At 32.1% G+C, this 21258-nt stretch overlaps 2 protein-coding genes across 3 annotated transcripts; both read right to left on the bottom strand.

Annotated features, from left to right (window-relative positions):
- Window positions 1-2721: 2721 nt before the first annotated feature.
- Window positions 2722-6165, bottom strand: LOC111241401. Of its 2 annotated transcripts, none has more exons than XM_022779121.1 (4): window positions 4155-6165; window positions 3838-4061; window positions 3480-3737; window positions 2722-3141 (listed from the first exon to the last, which is right to left on the bottom strand). In XM_022779121.1, exons 1-4 carry the CDS (start codon window positions 5562-5564, stop codon window positions 3051-3053), a joined length of 1983 nt encoding a protein of 660 aa, XP_022634842.1. In that variant the 5' UTR covers window positions 5565-6165; the 3' UTR covers window positions 2722-3050. The 2 variants fall into 2 exon arrangements, with proteins under 2 accessions (XP_022634842.1, XP_022634841.1); XM_022779120.1 differs by having other exon boundaries at window positions 2722-3397.
- Window positions 6166-7435: 1270 nt separating this feature from the next.
- On the bottom strand, window positions 7436-11025 carry LOC106756702 (protein ABHD18). Its single transcript, XM_014639238.2, has 5 exons — window positions 10267-11025; window positions 8950-9034; window positions 8664-8833; window positions 8285-8559; window positions 7436-7892 (listed from the first exon to the last, which is right to left on the bottom strand). The coding sequence occupies exons 1-5, from the start codon at window positions 10640-10642 to the stop codon at window positions 7716-7718; spliced, it is 1083 nt and encodes a 360-aa protein (XP_014494724.1). The 5' UTR covers window positions 10643-11025; the 3' UTR covers window positions 7436-7715.
- Window positions 11026-21258: the final 10233 nt, after the last annotated feature.

The following is a 21258-nucleotide window of genomic DNA, read 5'->3' on the forward strand; positions in this document are numbered from 1 at the left end:
CGTCTTCTTCTCTAAAAATGACAAGTACTCAAAGGGTGCTAAACACATGGATTTGAAATACTTGTCGGTCAAAGAAGAAGTGGAGAAACATAGAGTGTTGATTGAGCATATTGATACGGATTTCATGATAGCAGATCCGTTAACTAAAGGACTACCGCCCAAAACTTTTATTGGCCATGTTGAGAGTATGGGCATTATGGATAAGTCAATATTAACATGATGATGCTATTTATCTGTATGGTTATGTATAATTATATGCTTGTACTGTTTTGACACTTGTGAATTCAATTAAAGTTATGTTTCTCTTTATTATATTTGTTATCCACATTAAGTTATATACATGTATTATTGATTTTGGTGACATGATAGATCTCTTTTAGAGATATGAAAGTTATAAGATTGATTAAAGTTAAGTTGAGTTGTTTTGATTATGTGATACATGGAAGGAATCTTGTCGATCATGACTTTTGCCCGCCATGATCCGATCACTTCAATTCATATAAGGATGATGGCTTGATAATTCTAATGAATGGTGCGCACTTAAAGTTTATTTTTAGATCTTCAAGTCATCACATGAACCAAGTGGGAGAATGTTAAATTATATTAATAATTAACATTGGTTCATGTAATGTAAGGTATAACTTTAATGTAAAGATTCTAATGTGATGATTATTAGAATATTAAAGTATTAAAGTTATTGGGATTATTTTAGAGTTATTAAAATTAATCCCTCTCTTCTCACTCCAAAAGGGGATTTTGGTATTTTTATTAAGGTTAATTAAAATACCATAAAAGAGGAAAAAGTTTTTACGACAGGTGATAGAGTTACGTTTCTGAAGAGTGAAAAAGAGAGAACGAACGTTCTTAGAAAAGACAATATAGAAACTGTGACTTTGACAGAGAAACTATCTTTGCAACTTCTATATCATCAAGAAGGCATTAAAGAGGAGTAAGAGGAGAGAGAACAATTGACAGGAAGAAACAGGAAGAAGTGCACAATGGATCCAGGTTAGTTTTTCTTTACTGTGTATGTGGGAATTGTGAGTATCATGTAAATTCAAGATCCTGTTGAGTTAATTTTCATTCAATTGAAAAATTAAAGAAATGCTTACATATATCTGTTATATGTTCAATGTTGATGAGGAAGGGATGATTTCCTCTAACTTTGTTGTAGGTTTTGTGTGTTGTAATGAAGTTAATGAAATGAATGAAATTGGAAGAGTTGTTAAAAATCCATTCAATATACTGTTTACAAAATTACAGCATTGATGCATTATAATCAACACAAGTTATTCCTCTGTTATGAACTGGCAGTAACAGTTGCATAAATATGCCACCAAAATTTTACCAAAAAAGGCTTTGAAAAGTGATGGTTTTTTCTGGTGCTGAAAATTGACAGTAGCATGAGCATAATACTCAAATACTGAAAAACTGCTATAAATTGCTGATAAATATATGACAAATAAAAAGCTTGTATAATATTGCTATTGAAAATTATTAATACGTTACATAGTTAGTTTATTAGTTTAAAGTGGTTAAACTTGATAAAAAGCTTGTATAATGTTGGCTTTTGATAATTTTGTCCCCTGATGATAAAGACAAAGTGTAACTTGCAGTGACTGCACCCTTTGTCTCAAAGAAACTCACTTTGATGAGCGTATCTATTGTAAAGACAATATATGAATCAAAAAATTAATTGCATGAATTTGAAATCATGAATGGATTAGATGAACGTACTTGTGAAAGTATAAATAATAGAATAAATGAAGTATTTTGATTATCCTAGTCATTAATACGAACACGACTATGAAATATGAAATTTGTCTAAAGTTAAAAGTAAATTATTAAAGAATTATAATAAATATCAAAATGTATTCAATATATACAATTCTCGTTACCTATACCTTCAAACACATCAAACATCCTTAAATCCAACGTGTTCAAAAAGTTAGGCAAAAGACTACTGAAGACTTTAGTAAAAGAGTACAACGTTTCAAATTGCGTCTCAGATTAATATTCCAACACCAATTTGGGGAGTTCAACACGCCCAGATTCTTGATTCTGTTGTCTCAAAGAAAGGAAACCAAGAATAAGCTTAGCCCTGCATGATTTTATTCTGTTACTCCCTGATGAATTAAGAAAGGTCCAGCAATGTAACAATGAAGAGTATGACAGTCCTGCACTATTGAAAATTGAACAAGATATTATCAAGTAATGCACAAAATTATCATGTCAATTATGCAGAAATATTGACAGAGATGCAAAGGTGGATGTGTTCGGGTAGTCACGGTATCAAAAACAGAGATGCAAAGCCTAAATGACCAAATATAGTTGTTGAACCGGTGAAATTAGGCACTCACGGTATCAAAAACAGATCAGCAGTTATTTATATGCAAAGATAAAATTCCTGTAAAACTGACGTTATGAAAATTGAAGGAACTGCAGTGGAAGAGTAATAAAACAATGCTCTAAATGGTCAAGTAACACTTCAAACAGGTCCATATTATCAAATGGAACATGTGCAACTCATCAAACAACCAGTATATTGTTCAAATCACAATTTCACTGATTTAGTTCCAAATTGTGTAAAATTTGGGGAAGCTAAACTGTAATTTGTCAACAAGGCAACCAAAAGACCAATTTAAAGAGATCATCACTGCAAACTGAGGAAGCTAAAGACAGAACTTCTTAAATAACAAAAGCTAACAACAAATCGGCAGTGTTCATTAAATAAAAGCAAAGATGATGGTATGTTTTCTTCATCATTACAAGGTACAAAGGTTCAACATCACAGAGATTCAACATCAGAATCTTTTTACATCATTACAATGTTCAAAAAACAACTACTACAAAAAACATCTTGCTTGCTTAAGGCTGATTTGATTATGCTATGTTTTCTTCATTTGATTGGTTGCTTTGTTGTGTTTGGTCAGGGTTGACTACACCATCTTGGGTTGATTTCTGGCATGAAGTTCTGTTGTGACCCAACTCCTTACAAATGCCACATCTTTTTTGTATACCACCCTTTCTCATTCTTGTTTCGTCCCTCACTAACTCCTATTCATGCAATCTTCTTTTCTTCTTGGGCCTCCCTGGCAGTGTTCTTTTTTTAGGAGGGAGCACTTCATTATATGGGGTAATCTGCCACATATGCTCACCATTAATTGGATAGACAATGGAAGAGTACATTGCTTCATATGTGGATTTCCTAAAACAAACAGGGATGAATTCTTCTGCATCTAAATTCAGAAACTTCATAGAAGCCAAGGCATGACAACATGAAATGCCCGATATAGCCCATTTCCTGCATGCGCATTCTAATTTGTCTATATCAACTATAAATTTGTCCCCAGCTTGGGAAACATGACGAACTTCAAACAACTTTTGCCCTGACCAGCTGGAAAAACAAAATTAAAACTCAGATAGATGACATTTGATAGCCTTGAAGACATAAAAAAAGTTTTATATAATAAGGTTACCTAGGAATCCAAAATTTTGTTAGTTGGGACTCCTTATTCCGTCTACTCTTGATTTTAGGACAAATGGACCCAAACATTGATTGACTCTTGATTCGGTTTGTTGCCCATTTGTTCATCAAGTAAAGGCGGATCTCCTCCAACATGGTTATGATTGGCTTTGACCTTGTATGGAGCAATACACTGTTGAATGCCTCTGACATGTTGTTCACCAAAGTATCACACTTAGCAGTGGTGGTAAACCTTGATCGTGACCAGTGTCTACATTAGAAGAGATTAAGAAATATGAATATCACATTCTGCCACTTCCAGAACTATGAATTGAATCAATTAAAAAATAGATTAGGAAAGATGATCATACCTGGGAGGAATTTTCATAAGGTATTTGTAGGCTTCAAGGTTCACCTCCTTTAATTTTGTCATTTCAGTTTCCCAGGCTTGTGGATGAGTTGCTGTAGCTGCCTTCCACATCATCCGCTTCAGCTGCTTTCCAGGGAATTTTTTCCTGAAATTTGCGTAAAGGTGCCTAACACAAAACCGTTGATCAACTCTAGGGAGGATCTCTTCAAAAGCTTGCATTAATCCCTGTAATAGCAAATTGGCAGTGTTGTTAAAGGCATCATATAAATTGTTATGAAAATGAAGTTACTAATTTAGGAAAAAGGGCATGTGAATAACCTTTTGTTGATCTGATATGAATGTTGTCTCCCCACCAATGTCTTCAACTAGAAGTTCCAGAAACCATTTCCATGTTTCCTTATTCTCTACTTCGACAATGGCATATGCTAGAGGTAGCATCTGGTCATTTACGTCTCTTGCAATAGCAGTTAGCAATTCACCACCATATTTACCTTTTAAAAAAGCACCGTCTAGCCCTATAATTGGCCTGCAAGACACAAAACTGTCCTTGCAGGCCTTAAGACAAACATAAAACCTCTTGAAAATATGGCCACCGACATTGTCTTCCACTTCCACCTTCACTGTGGATCCAGGATTACGAAGTAAGAGCTCATTAGCATAATCATAGATCCTTTTATATTGTTCTTTGAAAGACCCATCTACATGGTCTGAAGCAATGGACTTTGCTCTAAAAGCCATGGATCTAGATACACCAACATTCCACTTTCTACTTATCTTGTCACGAATTTCCCCTACCTTGACTTTGGGATTTTCTCTCACGGTTTTCTCCAACCTCTTACTTAGCCACAAAGAATTCATTAATTTGACTTTGTGCTCTCTACTACAAGTGTGGTTGTCAACAATAGTCCTTAATTGCCACGTTCGTACTACATTCATATAAGCACAGTATGCCATCCAGGGGCACTTTCCTTTACCACCCATACACTTCACTCTAATTCTCTTCTTATCATTTTTAACATATGATAAATTTCTCCCATTTTCTACTGCATATGTNNTTATGGCATCCAGAATATCTTGCTTGTTAGCAAAATAAGTGCCNAAATCCCACTTGTAATCCACCATTGTTTTAGGCATACTAAATGTTACAAACTTTCCATAACTTCCTTGGTCATCATCATCTTCTCCATCACTTTCTCCTTCACTAAGCAATTCTTCTGATTCCCAATTATCATCAGACAAACCTNTATCTTTCTCTGTATTTATACCATCCTCAACATCACTATNGGAAATGCGAGTACATGATGGACCATCATCTTGCACATCAACTTCAATTTCACCAATCCAATTCCCAACTCCATGCCCTACCTCTTCTTGGATATCACAGTCAACTAGGTCATCCATACTAGGAACTTCCACATTGCAATCAACATTGGCATCCTCACCACTAGAACTCCAACTACGAACATCAACATCATCTCCTTCAAACTCACCCACATCACATTCAGCTTCAACTTCACCTTCTACAACATCATCTCCCTCAGCTCTTTCTTCTGAAACAGGAAGTTCACACTCACCATCACCACTATCATGCATCACAGGTTGGACTTCTTCTTCACCTATATTATGTGGAACATTTTCTAACAAGTTTACGATCTCAGGTACAGACACCGTGTGAACAACAAATAAATGAACTTGTCCATTTAGCTTAGCTAAGTTCATCATGTGCATGGCTCCTCTATCATCAGACAAAGCCTCTAACCTATCATCTAACACAGAACCCCCCCCCCTACAGAATACCACAACTCCTTAAATCCATCATAACCAAGTCCTTTTACTACACTGACTATAATGAAGTAACTCCACACGTCTAGGTCAAAAGACAGAGTTGTACTTTCCCCCTCATACTTAAGTGGCCCATCCTTTATAAAGTGACCTCCATGGTGGAAAACAACTTCGAAATGATCCTCCATGTTATACACTATAACACTATATATCCTATAAAATAATAAGACGGCAACGACAACAAAAATTATATAAAATTAGAAGCAGGACAAGGAAACATGGGGGACCAACTACAACATAACTTAAACGAAAAAAAAACACAAGAAACAAACATGGGGGACCACATTACAACATCAATATAAAGCACAACAACAATTACGATCTACTACGACACTTCAAACATGGGACCACTTTGCAACAGCAATTTCAAGAACAACATAAATAACACTACCACACCACTTCGAACATGGGGGACCACCACTGACCATGAATCATTGTCAAAAATATAGAAACAACTAAACATTTACCAACCTGGACACGTGACTCATTGCCAACGACCTTCGCGAAACTGTACCACGTGAGTCACCGCCACCGCCAAAAATTAGCTCCTTCCAGTCAAAAGAACCGATATATCACTACAATTTTATGCACTGAAAGCTTATGTGTAAGAGATGCTCCCCAAATGCCACCACAATGACGAACCCTAACTTCTCCAACTTTCCCAATTTCTCACACACGATCACTCTGACCCCAAAATAGGAAATAGTCTTTTAATATGTTTAATAATTTGTGCTTTTAAAAATTTAACAATTAAAAACTCTGCTTCTAATATGTTTAATAATTTCAGCTTCTAATTATATTTCCAGCATTATTTTATTAATTTTGCTTTTAAAAATTTAACAATTAGAAACGTTGACACCTGAATCAAATGCTGCCACCTGGTTACCTCAGCTTCTCACAACTTAACGTCGTTACCTTTATTTAACAGAAAGGTTATTATTGCATCAAATTGATTAAATTAGAGACCCAATTGAACAGTTTCATAATTGGAGGACCCAATTGAAACAAACCTACAAATATAAGGACCTATGAACCTATTAAACCTTTTTATTATAATAGATGGTTTTCTTTATTATATTAAAATAAGAATAAATTTAAGGCATGTAACTTCTAAAATAAAAAGAAAATTATTTTTAAATAAAATACTAAAGAGGATTTTTCTCCATAAAAAAAAAAAAGAAGGTATTTCGAAAGCACAATAATTTGTTAACAAATATTCACTTACCCTGTGATTAGTATAGGAAAACAAATAGAAAGAAAGAAAAGTTCTGATAAGTAAATGACAAAAAAAAAAAAGAGAAATAAGTATAATAATAGTTGTTTGACATTCAATAAAAAAAACATAAAAAAATATATTAAATAACAATCAATGTATTATTTGAAAAAATTAGCTTAAAACTATTAATTTCAAAAACTAATAAATTAAATGTCTTTAATTTAATGAAGAGATTACAATTGTAGATAAAAAAAAAGATAAAAACTATTAATTTTAAAAGGTAACTATTTCTAAAAGAAAATTATGTTAATGTTCTCGTATCTTCTAATTTATTTTCATTAAATTTAATAAGAATTTTTTAAAAGTAAAATAATGAAACATTACACAAGTAGAATGAATGAATATAAGGTGTTATCCAGAAGTCATTCAAAAGTGTTGGAAAATTTCATCATGCTGGCTCCTTTTTTATCACCTTTTCTATTCTCTTCTAACATTTCACCCAAAACACAAACAAACCAATGAATGCATACATCATGACAAGTGAAAACTTTTAACAGAGATCAGAACAGTTAAATCCCATCCAACAATTGTATCGGTTTTTTCACAGAATTCTATCCCATTATTTTAACTTCAATGTTACAATGTACATCTTTTCTGGATGATTATTTACAAGAACTCCTTCCCTCTTCATTTGGGAAGGAAGATCTGAGGTCAATTGTGCATGTTATTAGTTTGGGTGAGAACTGGAAGAGAAGACCAATGTACCAATAAACAATGTAAAAGGCAATTTCTTCTTCGTGTGCAATGAATCAATGATCCAGTCACAACTGAGACTCTTTCCATGGTAATCTATCAAGACCATCTTTGATGGCTCTTCGAAACTCATCGTGGTGGAGAATGAAGGATGAGACATGCCCACCTGTGACCCATCTCACCTCAGAACCTGGCCAAGCTTTCTTAAGTTCTAAGATTGAGTGCTTGGGGATGTATCCATCATCCTGCAAAACAATGTTCACAATCATTAAGAGCAGAAATCAAATGGCAAATGCAGACATCTCAATAAAACAAGACTTTATAGATACCAAAGAGTCTATTATGAGGATTTCCTATACTTTTAACTTGTTCTTTTGTCGTCTCAGTAACAACCATGTTCAGGAATACAAAGAAATAAGATTGCAGAAAGTGATGTCTTTTCAGACAGTCGAATATCCATGTAAAGGAACCTCATTTATTTGATAGTTCATACACATTTAACGACATACATCTTGAAAAGGATCTAGACGGCTATATAAACGAAAAAGAAATTTAAATGAATGATTTTTTGACGTAAATTTCTTCCAATTTTCACTAAAACACATGGTATAAGGTGATGATGAAATCTGGAACTTACAGTGGCAGCAACAAAAATTACAGCACTGGGGCTTTTGGGAACTGGAAAACGCGTGACATCTGTGAGAGAGAGAACATTTCTCATTCGCTCTCTAACATCCTCAAGAGTCATTGCAGCCTTCTGGGTTGCAAGATCCTCCCTCAGTGCTTCCCAGGCAGTGCCATGCTTTAAAATCCCCTCACAAAATGCCACAACAGCAGAATGTGGAGATAGAAAAGGGAGTGTTGCAACAGGTGTAGGGTGAAGTGATCCAACCATGGCAGCATGTACTCCTCCTGGAGTACATTGAAACATTGTAAAAGTCATATAAAACGAAAAGCCAAGAGATTTGAAAAGTTAAAACTTGTTTGATTTCTGTACAGGTTCAAACAACCCTTACCCATGCTAAGTCCACAAATACCCATCTTGCCAAAACCTGCCTCACAGTCCAACCAGTGTAAGAGACTGCGTGCCTCTTCAATGGTTGCTCTTCCTAATAAAAGCAAGTCACTGACACACAAAAGTTTCGCACCACGCTGCAACACAGGCCGTCTTTGTCCATAAAATGGACTGCAGTTGCAAAATCACAAACGAAGAGCATATATTAAACGAAAGGTATTAAAAAAAACAAAAAAAAAGGATGGTCCTTTTGGTTTCATCATAAGATCATGAAAAGTGATGTTGACCTCTCAAGTACCATGGTTGCAATGTTTTCCTTCATCAGTGGTCCACCAAGACGCAATCTTCTCTCAAATGTATGGTCTCCAGTTCCTGCACACAATGGAGATGGGTAGTTTTAAAGAAAATGGAAAGATCTCAAAAGACTTGGCTAAGAGGATATATTATTCTGGGTTTCAGTAGAAGAAGTTCTTCTAACATAATGAACTTATCAAACTTTTAATCTAAATAGTAAGACCAATCAAACACTTATAACCTTCAATGCAAATAATTCGTGAAAGGAATTAAAGATCAAATAGTGAAACAAACAGAAAATAGTTTAGTATGCCATTCTACGAAGTAACTATTGTGGGAAGTGAAATTCCAAAGACCACAATCCTTTTCCCTAATGGCTGATCCAATCCATCAAATGTATTGTTCACAGAACGAGGCCCCTTCAATTTTGGTCAAACCACAAAATCAGATCATTCCGTTGCCTGTAAACAGACAAATAATACACAATAACTTTCAACATACTATATTAAGTGCTGACCTCAAACAATGTCCTAAACTTTAAAGGAAGTCCTAATGCAAGGTCTTTGCAAGGGATATGATAGGGACAAATGATGTTAAACATCTGACACCGACTATAGATATAATCAAATTGTGGGTTTGAACTTCACTTCAGTTTACAAGCTAGGATTTGTACAGTTGAGTTAAGCTCAAAGTTCATTCTCTAATATGACATTAGAGTTTATCCTGATGAGATATTGTGACACCTAAGTTTGCCATCGCACCATCCATAAAAATTTATTCCTACCTTACAAGTAGGTTGAGTCAGGGAGGCATAAAACTAAAATTTTCAAAGCACAGATTAATTTGTATAGAGGGAAGCAAATCAGACGACTAAAGATCATTACTAGTATTACAAAAAACCTATACAGTTTCATTCTAAACACTTTTAATAACAGTAAACTACAATGACAGATATTTGGTCAAACTTCTCTCAATACCTCAGTTTTTTACTCCAATACATACCCTTTAATTATATAAAAAATATTACACTGACACTTTTTACCATAAAAATGAACCCTTTTAATTGTTTGAAAACCATGATACTGTGTACCCTTCCAAGGGAAGTTGTTATAAAGGTTAACACAAAATAGAGACGTTGTATGTAATCTCAAGAAATCGCATGGTAGAAGTGCAATTTGCACTTAAAATAATGGTTGCATTAGTTATATAAGGTCAACCAGGCAAAAACACTTTTTTTGTTATCCTATCATATTTTCATAAATTAACAATTACTTAACTGTTTTCCCCATAACCAGCAAAGTTGTTCTTACCTGCAAGATGAACAACACAGGCCATTCTGTTGGGGGACACAGACTTGGGCATGAGGAATGCAACCCTTGCAGTGTGGCTCTCTGGGGGCAATGCACCTAACAATTGCTCATCACAAGGGGTTCTGAACACCCCTTCTCTCAAACTCGCATTCTTCGTCTCCCAAACGGTTCTCCAAACTGGTTCAATCAACCTCGGAGGCCAATTCTGCCCCGCCACTTCCGGGAACAACTGGTTTAGCATCCTCTCCAGCATCTCAAGCTTCGTGCCACCCCACCCTCGCGAGAAGAACGGGGTGCTCATCTTAGTTCGGTGCATGAATGCTCCATAAATGTGGTCCAATACATAGTGAAGCATTCCCAGATTCACCGTCACCATTGTTTTCCCAGCCCAGTTGGAAAAAGAAAATAAAAAATTGAGATGAATCAAACCCGGCCAGGCAAAAGGGTGTCGTATGGTGACAGTGATACACGAAAAGGAGAAGAAGATGTTGTGCAATGCAGATTATTGGTAGAGACAAATCAGATCTGAAAGACCGATGTTTTTGTCAAAAAACTCATAGATGTCCACGAAAATAGTGATTCAATGGTAAGATTAAAAGTTTGTTGCTGTTATTGGTAGCAAGAGAAAATTTGAGAGAGAACAACGAAGGGATATTGAAATTGTGTCGGGATACGATAAAGGAAGATTCAGAGAGAAGAGATATGGATGCTTTGTGAAAGGCAGAGAAGCCAAAGCAGACCAAACAAAATTGTCTGGTTTTTAGAAAATATAAAACTGTGTGCGGAGGTGGATTAGAACTACAACCGACTTTTTATGATTTGTTTATAGTTATCTTGTTTAAACTTGAGAATATCTAGTTGGAATCAAATAATTGCTAAATAAAAATTAGATCTAATCCTACTCAACCCATATCTTAAAGAATGTGAATTAGTATTTGTTGGAGCTAAGATTGTGGGTGTTTTTTGGTCTTTGATAACACGTATATTTATTTATATTATTACAAAATTAATTAATTGAAATAATTTTGAAAAATAAACAAAAATATTTCTCTCATATAAAATATATATGTTAGGTTTATGTTGAGTATTTAATATTTTAATACAGTTTTATTTTACAAAAAGTCTTAAAATTTCAACTACAAATAAATATATTTAAAACGTTAAATTAAAAGATATGTGAAGTTAAGAAAAATGTTCAAAGATTATATGGTTAAAGAAAATAATTAGAAACCGTGACATCCCAAATATTATATAGAGATACATATAATAAGATTCAGCTATTATAGTACGAGAAAGCAGTTAGGAATTAATAGAAGACAATATTAAACATATAGTCATCCAAAATATGGCTGAAATTTAAAACTTAAATACAAGTATAAGAGTTCTCCAAAATACATAATAAACTAAAGATCCAAAGATACCTAAAGCGTGTTTCAAAAAATATAGAACATGTCAAAACAAAAGTTAGAAAAGGTCCTAAGAACGGGAAGCTGTATGTTCTTCGTTCTCCAATGTTCACTCCAAGGGTACATCATCAGCTACTGCTCACATCCAAAGGATTGGATGATCATCGCAAGGGGGAAAGGCAAACACATACAACAAACAAATGCAAGGGTAAGCTAGGTATATAAAAAAAACATGTTATCAATCAAGTATTTCAAGCATGTAATGACAATAATACAACACAAACTGTAACTGAATACATTTTATTGATACCAATGACAGATCACGTGATTTGACCATCTGAACTAGTATGAAATGTCGAGTTCCAAGAGTTTGTGCACTTGTAGTGCCCCTACTGCTTTGCAAAGCCATTGTCGAGGGGTTTCACCCGACCACACACAAGTGTAAGCCCATTATAGCAGTATAGGCCTTCCAAGAAGCGCTTATCCTAAGACCTCCTACTATTCTCACCACATGACTCATCACTCTTTACTTGAGCTTGGATGGTCATTAGAATGTCAGGATAAACCCCATCGGGAACTCTAACCATTCATACGGTCAATCACAACAAATTACAGTGGCACCACCATGTAACCTCCCTTGAGGATCATGTAATTACGTCTAATAATCAAACTTTTCACTTTTACATTGCATACAACATATATATGATAGTAATTATAATTCAAAAGACCACAAACAACCCAACAAGTCATAAAAAATTGTATGAAATCATTCCATGTACACTACCAGTCAATAATAGTTCAAAAAGAACCACTAAACAACACAAAACCCAATGAACTCATACTTAGACAAGGAAAATGACTTTGAAACCATCACCAACAGTTTTGGAAGGGTCAAAAACCCCCCAGAACGACCTAAAGAACGTCCAAAACGGACATCTGGAACTCCCCAAACTATAAAAAACAAAAGCAACGCCCTTTAGGGGCGCCCAGGCCCCATAATTCTGGCAAAAGTCAAATTAAAGGGCGCTCATGCTTGGATTCTGTAGATTTTTTTGCAGATTTTGCAGAACTCACTCCCCTAAGTTTCGTTTTAGGCCTTTTGGTAAATTTCAAGCACTCAAAACTCGATCTATATGATTAATTAGACTTGCTTAATTCGTTCTAAGCATTCTTAATCCCATAATTTAGTGTTTATGCATTAATTTCCCTTCTAAGACTTCCATTTGGTGAACTTAGGGTGCTAAATCTGAATTTACCAATTAGAAGTTGTTTTGAACAATTTTATCACTTCCTACAAGTCACATATGACTTACCTAAGTGGTCTAAACTGACCAAATCCATTTATAACCTCACTTTCTAAGATTGATCCCTCTAGTTCCTCTAACATAACCTAAAACATCTAAATTCATTTAACTTTCTACCTAGGATTCTATATAACAAAACTTACCTCATTCCATCACTCAATTTTAGCATTTCCATCGCAGATCAATCAATTCATAAGCAACAACTCACAGGATCAAATTTATAATTCAACCGCACGTGATCTCTTACACCCATAACACCCAATTTCAATTCAAAACAATATAATTTCACCAAGACACTTCACATAACTATTTCACAATTTTCAAACAAGAACCACAGTCCATGCAATTCAAATTCATAAGACAAAACATAAATTCCTAACCTCCCTTACCTCTAATTGGGAGCCAAGCTCAAAGATGACCCAACTATCCTCTTGAACCGCGAAATTAGAAATACCTAAAATTCATCCATTGATGACAGAGAACAACTTTCTTAGAACCTAAATTTGATAAAAAAAAATTGGAGGAAAACATAAGGAAGCTACATGCAACGGTTCTATTGCATGATCACAACTTCTCAAAAGCATGGAGGAGAAATTCTAACTTACCAAATTGAAGAACACGGAAAGTTGAGAGGTGAAAGTAAAGGATCCTCAACACTTAAACGTAATCTGCTAAGAGATAGAAGAAGAGTGGGTTGAGGATTTCAGTGAGTAAGAAAAGGATTTTAGAGAGATGAAAGAGAAGGATACTCGAAAAATTGAAAGACAGTGCATGCAGAGAAAGACTTCAGCTTTTAAAAGTTTTTACTTATATAATCCCTTTTTCATTTTAATCTATCTTTTTTTTTTCTGAATTTAATAGCCTTTACACAGAAACATTAACTTTTAGTGATAATAAAAAATGTTATTGTTTAATATAATTATTTTAATTAAAAAGAAAAAAACGAGATTATATATATATATATATATATATATATATATATATATATACTTTTAATTATCACTAAATTTTTTTTAATTATTTTCTTTAACAGGAGAATCTTTGAATATTTTTCTTAGCTTCACATCTTTTTTAATTTAACGTTTTCAATATTTTTATTTGTGGTTGAAATTTTAAAAGTTATATCAAAATATAAATTACTCACCATAAACCTAGCATATATATTAAAAAAAATTGTTTAATTTCAAAATTATTTCAATTATATATATATATATATATATATATATATATATATATATATATATATTTAATTGGAGAATCTTTGAACATTTTTCTTAACTTCACATCTTTTTTAATTTAACGTTTTCAATATTTTTATTTATAGTTGAAATTTTAAGAGTTATATATTAGAAATTTTTTTGTTTAATTTCAAAATTATTTCAATTATATATATATATATATATATATATATATATATATATATATATATATATATTTTGTACTGCTCATTGTGGCTAATTTGGTATTTTTGACTCATAGTTAAGTCTAAAAATAAGTTTTAAGGTCATACTAATTCGCCTAGATAATTATAGACTTATTTTATTACAATAACACCAAACTAGAACAAATTCAAAACAAGACATACCATCAGATTTCTCAATCAAATTTCACAACAAATTTTAGCCTATAATATCACTCATTCAAAACAGTAGTTTCCTTAAATCAAAGCCAGATTACACTCATCAAGTCATCAAAACATAACTTACATCAAAACATAACTTATGATTATGAGAATTGTCTTTGTTGAGTGTTGCATTGTTCTGTTGGTTTTAAATTGATGTGATAAAGTGGGATTAGTTTGAATGAAGAGGGATTATGTTGTATATGTGTTGGAAGGGCACAATAGACCATGATTGTTCTTTGTTTTCAGGTGTGAATAGGATTGTTATGAGGCGTGGAATGAAAATTGTGATGGCAGGTTCTCCTTGGGAGTTCAGTGGGTGGCTCAATGAAGGGTGATCAACTGGGTGGTGGCTCATCAATGAATAAGAAAGGTAGAGAAACCTCTCAAACAAAAAAATATAAGAAGTTGACACATCTAAAAAAAGGAAAAGATGACATAACACATGATTAGCCATGTTAGAAGAAAAAAAACTAACATTGTTCGTTATGAAGAATTAAATCTGACTTTCTAGAACGAGATATATGAAAATGATCAAAGTTTAAAAAAAATAAAAACTAAAATCACGTAATAGTTTAAGAAAAAAAATTTAACCCTTATTTTTAACAAAATTTGTTGAATAACAATATTAAAATTATAATTAGTTGATTATATTAATAAAATTATACTTTTATATAAAATTATTGAAACTGTCAAGTTTAATAAAGAATTATGATTATTTGATCTTCATTATATTTTGTACTACAATTAATAATCACAAATGTTATTATTTTATTTTAAAATTTTATTTATATTTATCTTTATTAATTAAATATAATTTTGTTTTATCATTAAAAGAGACTGTAAAGTAAAAGTAAAAGAAAAGTTAAGTGCTAAAATAAGACAATAACTTCGTTGGAAAAAAAATATTTTTGAAATTTCCTAGTACTTATTATTATTATTTTTAATTTCCCATTGTAGTTTAGGGTAATTTTTAAAAAATTTAGTATTTGATTATAAGAAGATCTAAATTTGTTAAAATCGAAGCCGTGGTGGACGTGAGGAAATGAAAAGACAACTGGAAATGAATAAAATAAAAGTGAAAGTAAAATGGATTGAACTAAAAAATTTTTAAGTAATTTGACAAACGTAGTAATAATAAAAATTGTAAAAGAAAAAGTATTTATAAAATGATCAAATTAATTTTTATAATAACCTAGAAATAAGAATTAAGAGTGATAAGAGTATTAAGTCAATAGGACCATGTTTTATATTTAAAACATATCATTAAAATAAAATGGAGACCTTTTAAAACGTAATTGGTCCATTTGTTTAAAACTTTCTATCTTTCTAAAGTTTTGTTTCTTAAACATTTTTCACCATCTCTCTAGATTTCTCTTTCTTTGATCCATTTATTTTACAATCAGAGATCGCGTAGGTAATCTCGAAATTGTGGGCTTCAAATCCGACTGGTCAATTTCTTGTTCCGCCACCGGTAAGTAGTCCTTCCCTTTTCATGCATCTCAAGGTTGTACTGCATGCACCAGATTTTGATTTGCATGAGCATTCTACTTCTTCTTTGCAACTTTCAAGTCTATCTAGGTCCCTAATTCTACCTCCTAACACAAAATTTATGATTTATAGGCAATCCTAGTCTTTCTTGAGGTGTAAGTGAGCAATTGGGATTTTCGTGAGCTTGGCGTTTCATTTAGAGGTAAGGGAAGCTAGGGTTCTTTTTACTGTTCTGTGAAATTTTGGGTTGCTTGAATTAAATTTCGTATAGCTATAGTGATAAAGCGCATGTGAGACTGTTTTTATGATTTTATTACTGTTTAAGTTGCAAATTTATGATATTCATATATGACCATGTGTTGATGGTTGATCGTGTTATGATTGGCTAATTGGATGCTATTGAATTGATATTGATATACTGAAGTAATTATGTTTGGTGATTGGATGGGATGAATTCCTTGAGACAACTTAATGGGAAATAGACAAGTGAATTAATAGAGTTTTAAGGCCTTAAAAGAGGAACTAAGGTAGTCAAATTTAGAGTTTGGTGTTTTAGGTAGTTTTAATCTGTTTAGATACCTTAGGTAAGTAAATTGGGACTTGATAGAAGTGTCAAAATGAGTAAAAATAGTTTCTAACAGGTAAATCTAGAATTTAGTCCTTAAGTTGGTGGAATTTAAGTTTTAGAATACAAATCAATGCAGAACCATTAGATAATTAGGTTAGGAAGTTTTTAAACCAATTAGGCAAGTTTAATTCATCATAATAAAGATCAAATTAGGAGTGTTAGAAATTCATCAAAAGGCCTAGAACGAAATTGGAGGGGTTGAGTTTTGCAAATCCGTAGAATTTGGGTTCTGCAGATTTTGCAGACTCGCTGTGCGAGAGGATTCGCACAGTGGGTCGCCTTGGTGAGATGCTCTCTGTCAGGGCATTCGCATAGCGCATAATGTGCACTCTGCGAATCAAAGATGAGGGTTGCCCTCTGTTTGGTGAGTCGCGCTGCGAGGATGGTCGCCTTGCTGTTGTTGTTGACACTGGAAATAATTATATAATTAGAATAGCGTAAAGTGTGCGCTCTGCGTGAGAGAGGGAGTTTGTGGCCTTTTGTGATTTAATTCGCAAGGCAATGAGGTTAGTTATGCGAGCCATTTTAGGAGGAGTGTTTATGTGTACTGATCCGCATAGTGCACGGGGGTGCGCTATGCGATAATCTTCTGGTCACGCCTTGCGACCTTGTGCGCTATACAACCTATTTCTTCCTTTTTTGGTTCTTTTCTTCTTCTGCTTGGCTTGGTTGATGTTGTATGATATTTATATGAACCAATACAATATGGAAACACTTATATAACTATGAAAAGTGTATGTTTGATGCATCTAAGAGAGATATAAACTAATCAAGTGATGTTATTAGAACCAAAGTAAGATCTCTAGATGATATCACTTTAGTGTTTAGAATGAATATAAGAGGCTTTCATATGGGGGGTTATCACAACACTCTAATGGTCTTTCATTCTCACTTAGAGAGGATTGACGCATGTGGTGAGAGTAGTAGGAGTTCCTAGTGATAGGTGCTACGTGGAGGCCTATTTGCGTGGTAACGGACTTACACTTGTGTGTGGTAGGGTGAAACCTGTTGGCAATGGCTTTGCAAAGCAGTAGAGGCCACCATAAGTGCACAACCCGCCCCAGATTGATATTCATTCTAAGTCCGGACGAGTCTAGAGAGTCATAACATGATAAGATGTTTTACTTTATTACTTGTATGGATATGGCTTATATGTTGTGTTATATGATAACTTGTATGCTTTTGAAACCTAGCTTACCCTTACTTTTGTGTGTTGTATGTGTTGTGCCTTTTCTCTTTGCGATGATCATCCACTTGGATGTGAGCAAAGGGGGATGAGGTTTCCCTGGAACAAACATTGGAGGAGACAGATGCTGCCCCTAGCTCTTAGGACTCTTCTAGTTATTTTTCTTGATTTTGAAAGACTGGTTTATAAATAAAGTTTAGATTCTTAATTAGTATTTAGACTTAGACTTATAAGTCTCATTTTGAGATATTCATTTCTATAACTAAAATTTAAATTCCATCCATATTTTGGAGACATCTTAATACTATCATTCCCTACTCTAATTACTTTCTTATACTATAATAGCTGAATCCTATTATATTATATGTTTAGTATAATATTTGGGATGTCACATTTTTATTATTAAATTTAGTTAATTATTAAATTTTAATTTATTTAATATTAACAAAATTATTATTATTTTTCATTATTTATTGTTACAATTATTTTTAATATTTTTATTAATATTCAATTAGTGTATTATTTTAATTACTTTTTTTTACTATTTTATTATTTTACTGTATAATATTAATTATATTATATTTACTAGTGAAATTCATTATTACAATTATTTTTAGTATTTTTATCAATATTTAATTAATGTATTATTGTTTTTAATTACATTTATTTATTTTATTATATAACATTAATTATATTGTATTTACTAGTGAAAACGCATGTATTTATGTGTATGTCTATCCAAATTTATTTTTTAATCAAAAGTTTTTTATCGTAATTATTAAAAATAAATATAAAGCAATTTTTTTATAATTTTATTATAAGTATTTTTGATTGAAGGTAGTTTGCTAAATTTAAAAGGAAATTATAAAATTTAAACGAAAAATAAATAAAATGATTTAGATTAATAAAGTAAAAACAAATACACAAAAAACATTTTTATTAATAGGTATGGGTAATATATATATATATATAGACTAAGTTTTTAGGTAAAGATATTTAAATAATTTTCATTCTCAAAACTAAAAAAAAAAAAAAACCCTAAACCCTTACTCACCTCCCTCGTTCCTCTCAACCCTTTCTCTTTCATCTTTCTTACTCCAACATTTTCTCTGTCATTCCTATTGCCCCAATTGAAAAAAAAAAAAATCAGAAACCTTTACCTAACTCTAATCCACCTTCCTCACTTATCCAATTTATTTCTCTCTCGTCTTCATACTCTCCCTAAGCCACAAACAACAACTCATGACATCGTAATTTGTTGCTCTTGTTTTGTTCGTTCATTTTGAGGATGTGTTATATATTTTTCCTTCTTATTATTATTAAATTTCATTTTAAATTAAATCATGTAAATAAAACCTTAATAAATCAATTAAATTTTCATATATTATTTACACATCTACACCACATTTCATTATATTTTTAAAGAACAAGATATTTCCCTCTATTGTCCTTTTCCCTTTACACAAAGTGTTTCTTTTTCCTATCTCTATTGGTATGGGATATGATGTAAGATTACAACCTAGAATTGAAAGAATTGTACTCCTAGTATACCTATTTCTTTAATTTCCTTATGTCCCTTTTTTATCACTGAATCAACTTCTACAGGCCTTTAGAATAAACTTTAACCACTGTGCAAGATAAAAAACAGAAATCATTTTTTACCTTTGAGATTTGGAAAGAGTAACATAAAGTGACAAAGTTTATATTCATTTTACACACATTAATAAATAGATTATAAAAGAGTAAACTTTTTCAATTTTTAAAAAATATCTCTCATTCAAATTACCACCACCATCTTCAATTGGGTTGAGATGAGAGAAAAAATGTTGAAAATGTTGAGATGAGAGAGAAAATATCTTTCATGACAACAGTAGGGATGACAGAGAAAACATGGAGTGAGAGAGATGACAGAGAAAATGTTGAAAATGTTGGAGCGAGAGAGATGAAAGAGAAAGGGTTGAGAGGAATGAAGGGGTGAGTAAGAGTTTATGGGTTTCTTTTTTTTTTTTTAGTTTTGAGAATGAAAATTATTTAAATATCCTTAACCTTAAAACTTAGAATCCATGATAAATGAGGGTATTTTTGTCTACTATAATCCAGTACGCATTGTTAAAATGTACCTTGAAAACAGGCATACGCGTGTTAACAAACCCATATATATATATATATATATATATATATATATATATATATATATATATATATATATATAAAGCATAAATCAATTATTATTTTTTGTCTTTCTCAACTAATCTTCTCACCACAGCAAAGACTAAAACATGCTCATCCACATCATATTTCTTGCAAATCACTTTATCTAAATAACGTTATTAAGACATCCTTTATGGGTTGTCCTTAGAAAGTTTAATACTTGGGATTAAAGTTTTTTTAAGATATATTTGTTGTATTTGGAGTTACACACAAATTCTTTAAATGCGAACATTTATATTTATGCAATTGAGGTAACAATTAATCAACAACTATGTATGAAAACTCATTAAGCATATTGGAGTATGAAAAAGTGTTATGTTAATGTATATCATAGGTTAAAGATAGATAGATAAATAAACAAACTCAATAATGAATTCAACATTATGGTGGAACCATCATAACCATGTCCATAAAGGTTTAACAATTATTTAAAAGTTGAGAAATCAAATAATTCATTATGTGTGCACGTTGAAATTCCAGATTATATATAAAAGATAATTATTGTTATTGGTCCTATCTTCAAGACTCCACAAAGATAATAAATGTCATGAGTATATATGTTTCCAAAAGATTATCATCCTATTACAGGAAATGATATAAAAAAAAAAATGATTAGTGTATATGATTTCAGAAAATTAATGCATTGCCTCAGCATTGTGTGGTTAAATGATTTTTTTTTTTTTAATGCGCGAGTCTTCATATTAATTCTAATATTACTGATAAATTTTTGAAGGAAAAAGTATAGAGAATATTCAATAATAATAAAACATTAGTCGAATTAATATAAAAAATTAATAACATATTTAATTCAAAATATTGTAACTGAGAGTTTTTTTTATTATATATTACTAATTCCTAATCATATGAACACATTTTGTACTTTAAAAGTATATTAGAATTTTTTATAGGAGATATTAAATATTCTTTGAATAATTATATAATAAAAGAAAATGTTCAAATGTTAAAGATGATAATAATACATTAACTATGAATAATATTAGGAACCACCCCATGCACATGTGAAACACATGAAAGAAAGGTAAAATTTAGAAAAGACTAATTACCAAAACATGTTAGCACTAACTTATCATTTGTGCATATTAATTTATGTAAGTTTATTATCCTTAAAACACATTGTATTTCTT

Source organism: Vigna radiata, chromosome 3, assembly GCF_000741045.1.
Source record: "Vigna radiata var. radiata cultivar VC1973A chromosome 3, Vradiata_ver6, whole genome shotgun sequence".
NCBI lineage: Eukaryota > Viridiplantae > Streptophyta > Magnoliopsida > Fabales > Fabaceae > Vigna > Vigna radiata.

What these genes read in the sequence shown, in the direction of transcription:
- LOC106756702 (XM_014639238.2), bottom strand. Translation starts at nt 10,642, where the DNA reads ATGGTGACGGTGAATCTGGGAATGCTTCACTATGTATTGGACCACATT. An exon ending in GCAACCATGGTACTTGAGAG is followed by an intron (nt 8,834 to 8,949) that starts GTCAACATCACT and finishes TTGCAACTGCAG; the next exon opens with TCCATTTTATGGACAAAGAC. An exon ending in TAATTTTTGTTGCTGCCACT is followed by an intron (nt 7,893 to 8,284) that starts GTAAGTTCCAGA and finishes ATTGTTTTGCAG; the next exon opens with GATGATGGATACATCCCCAA.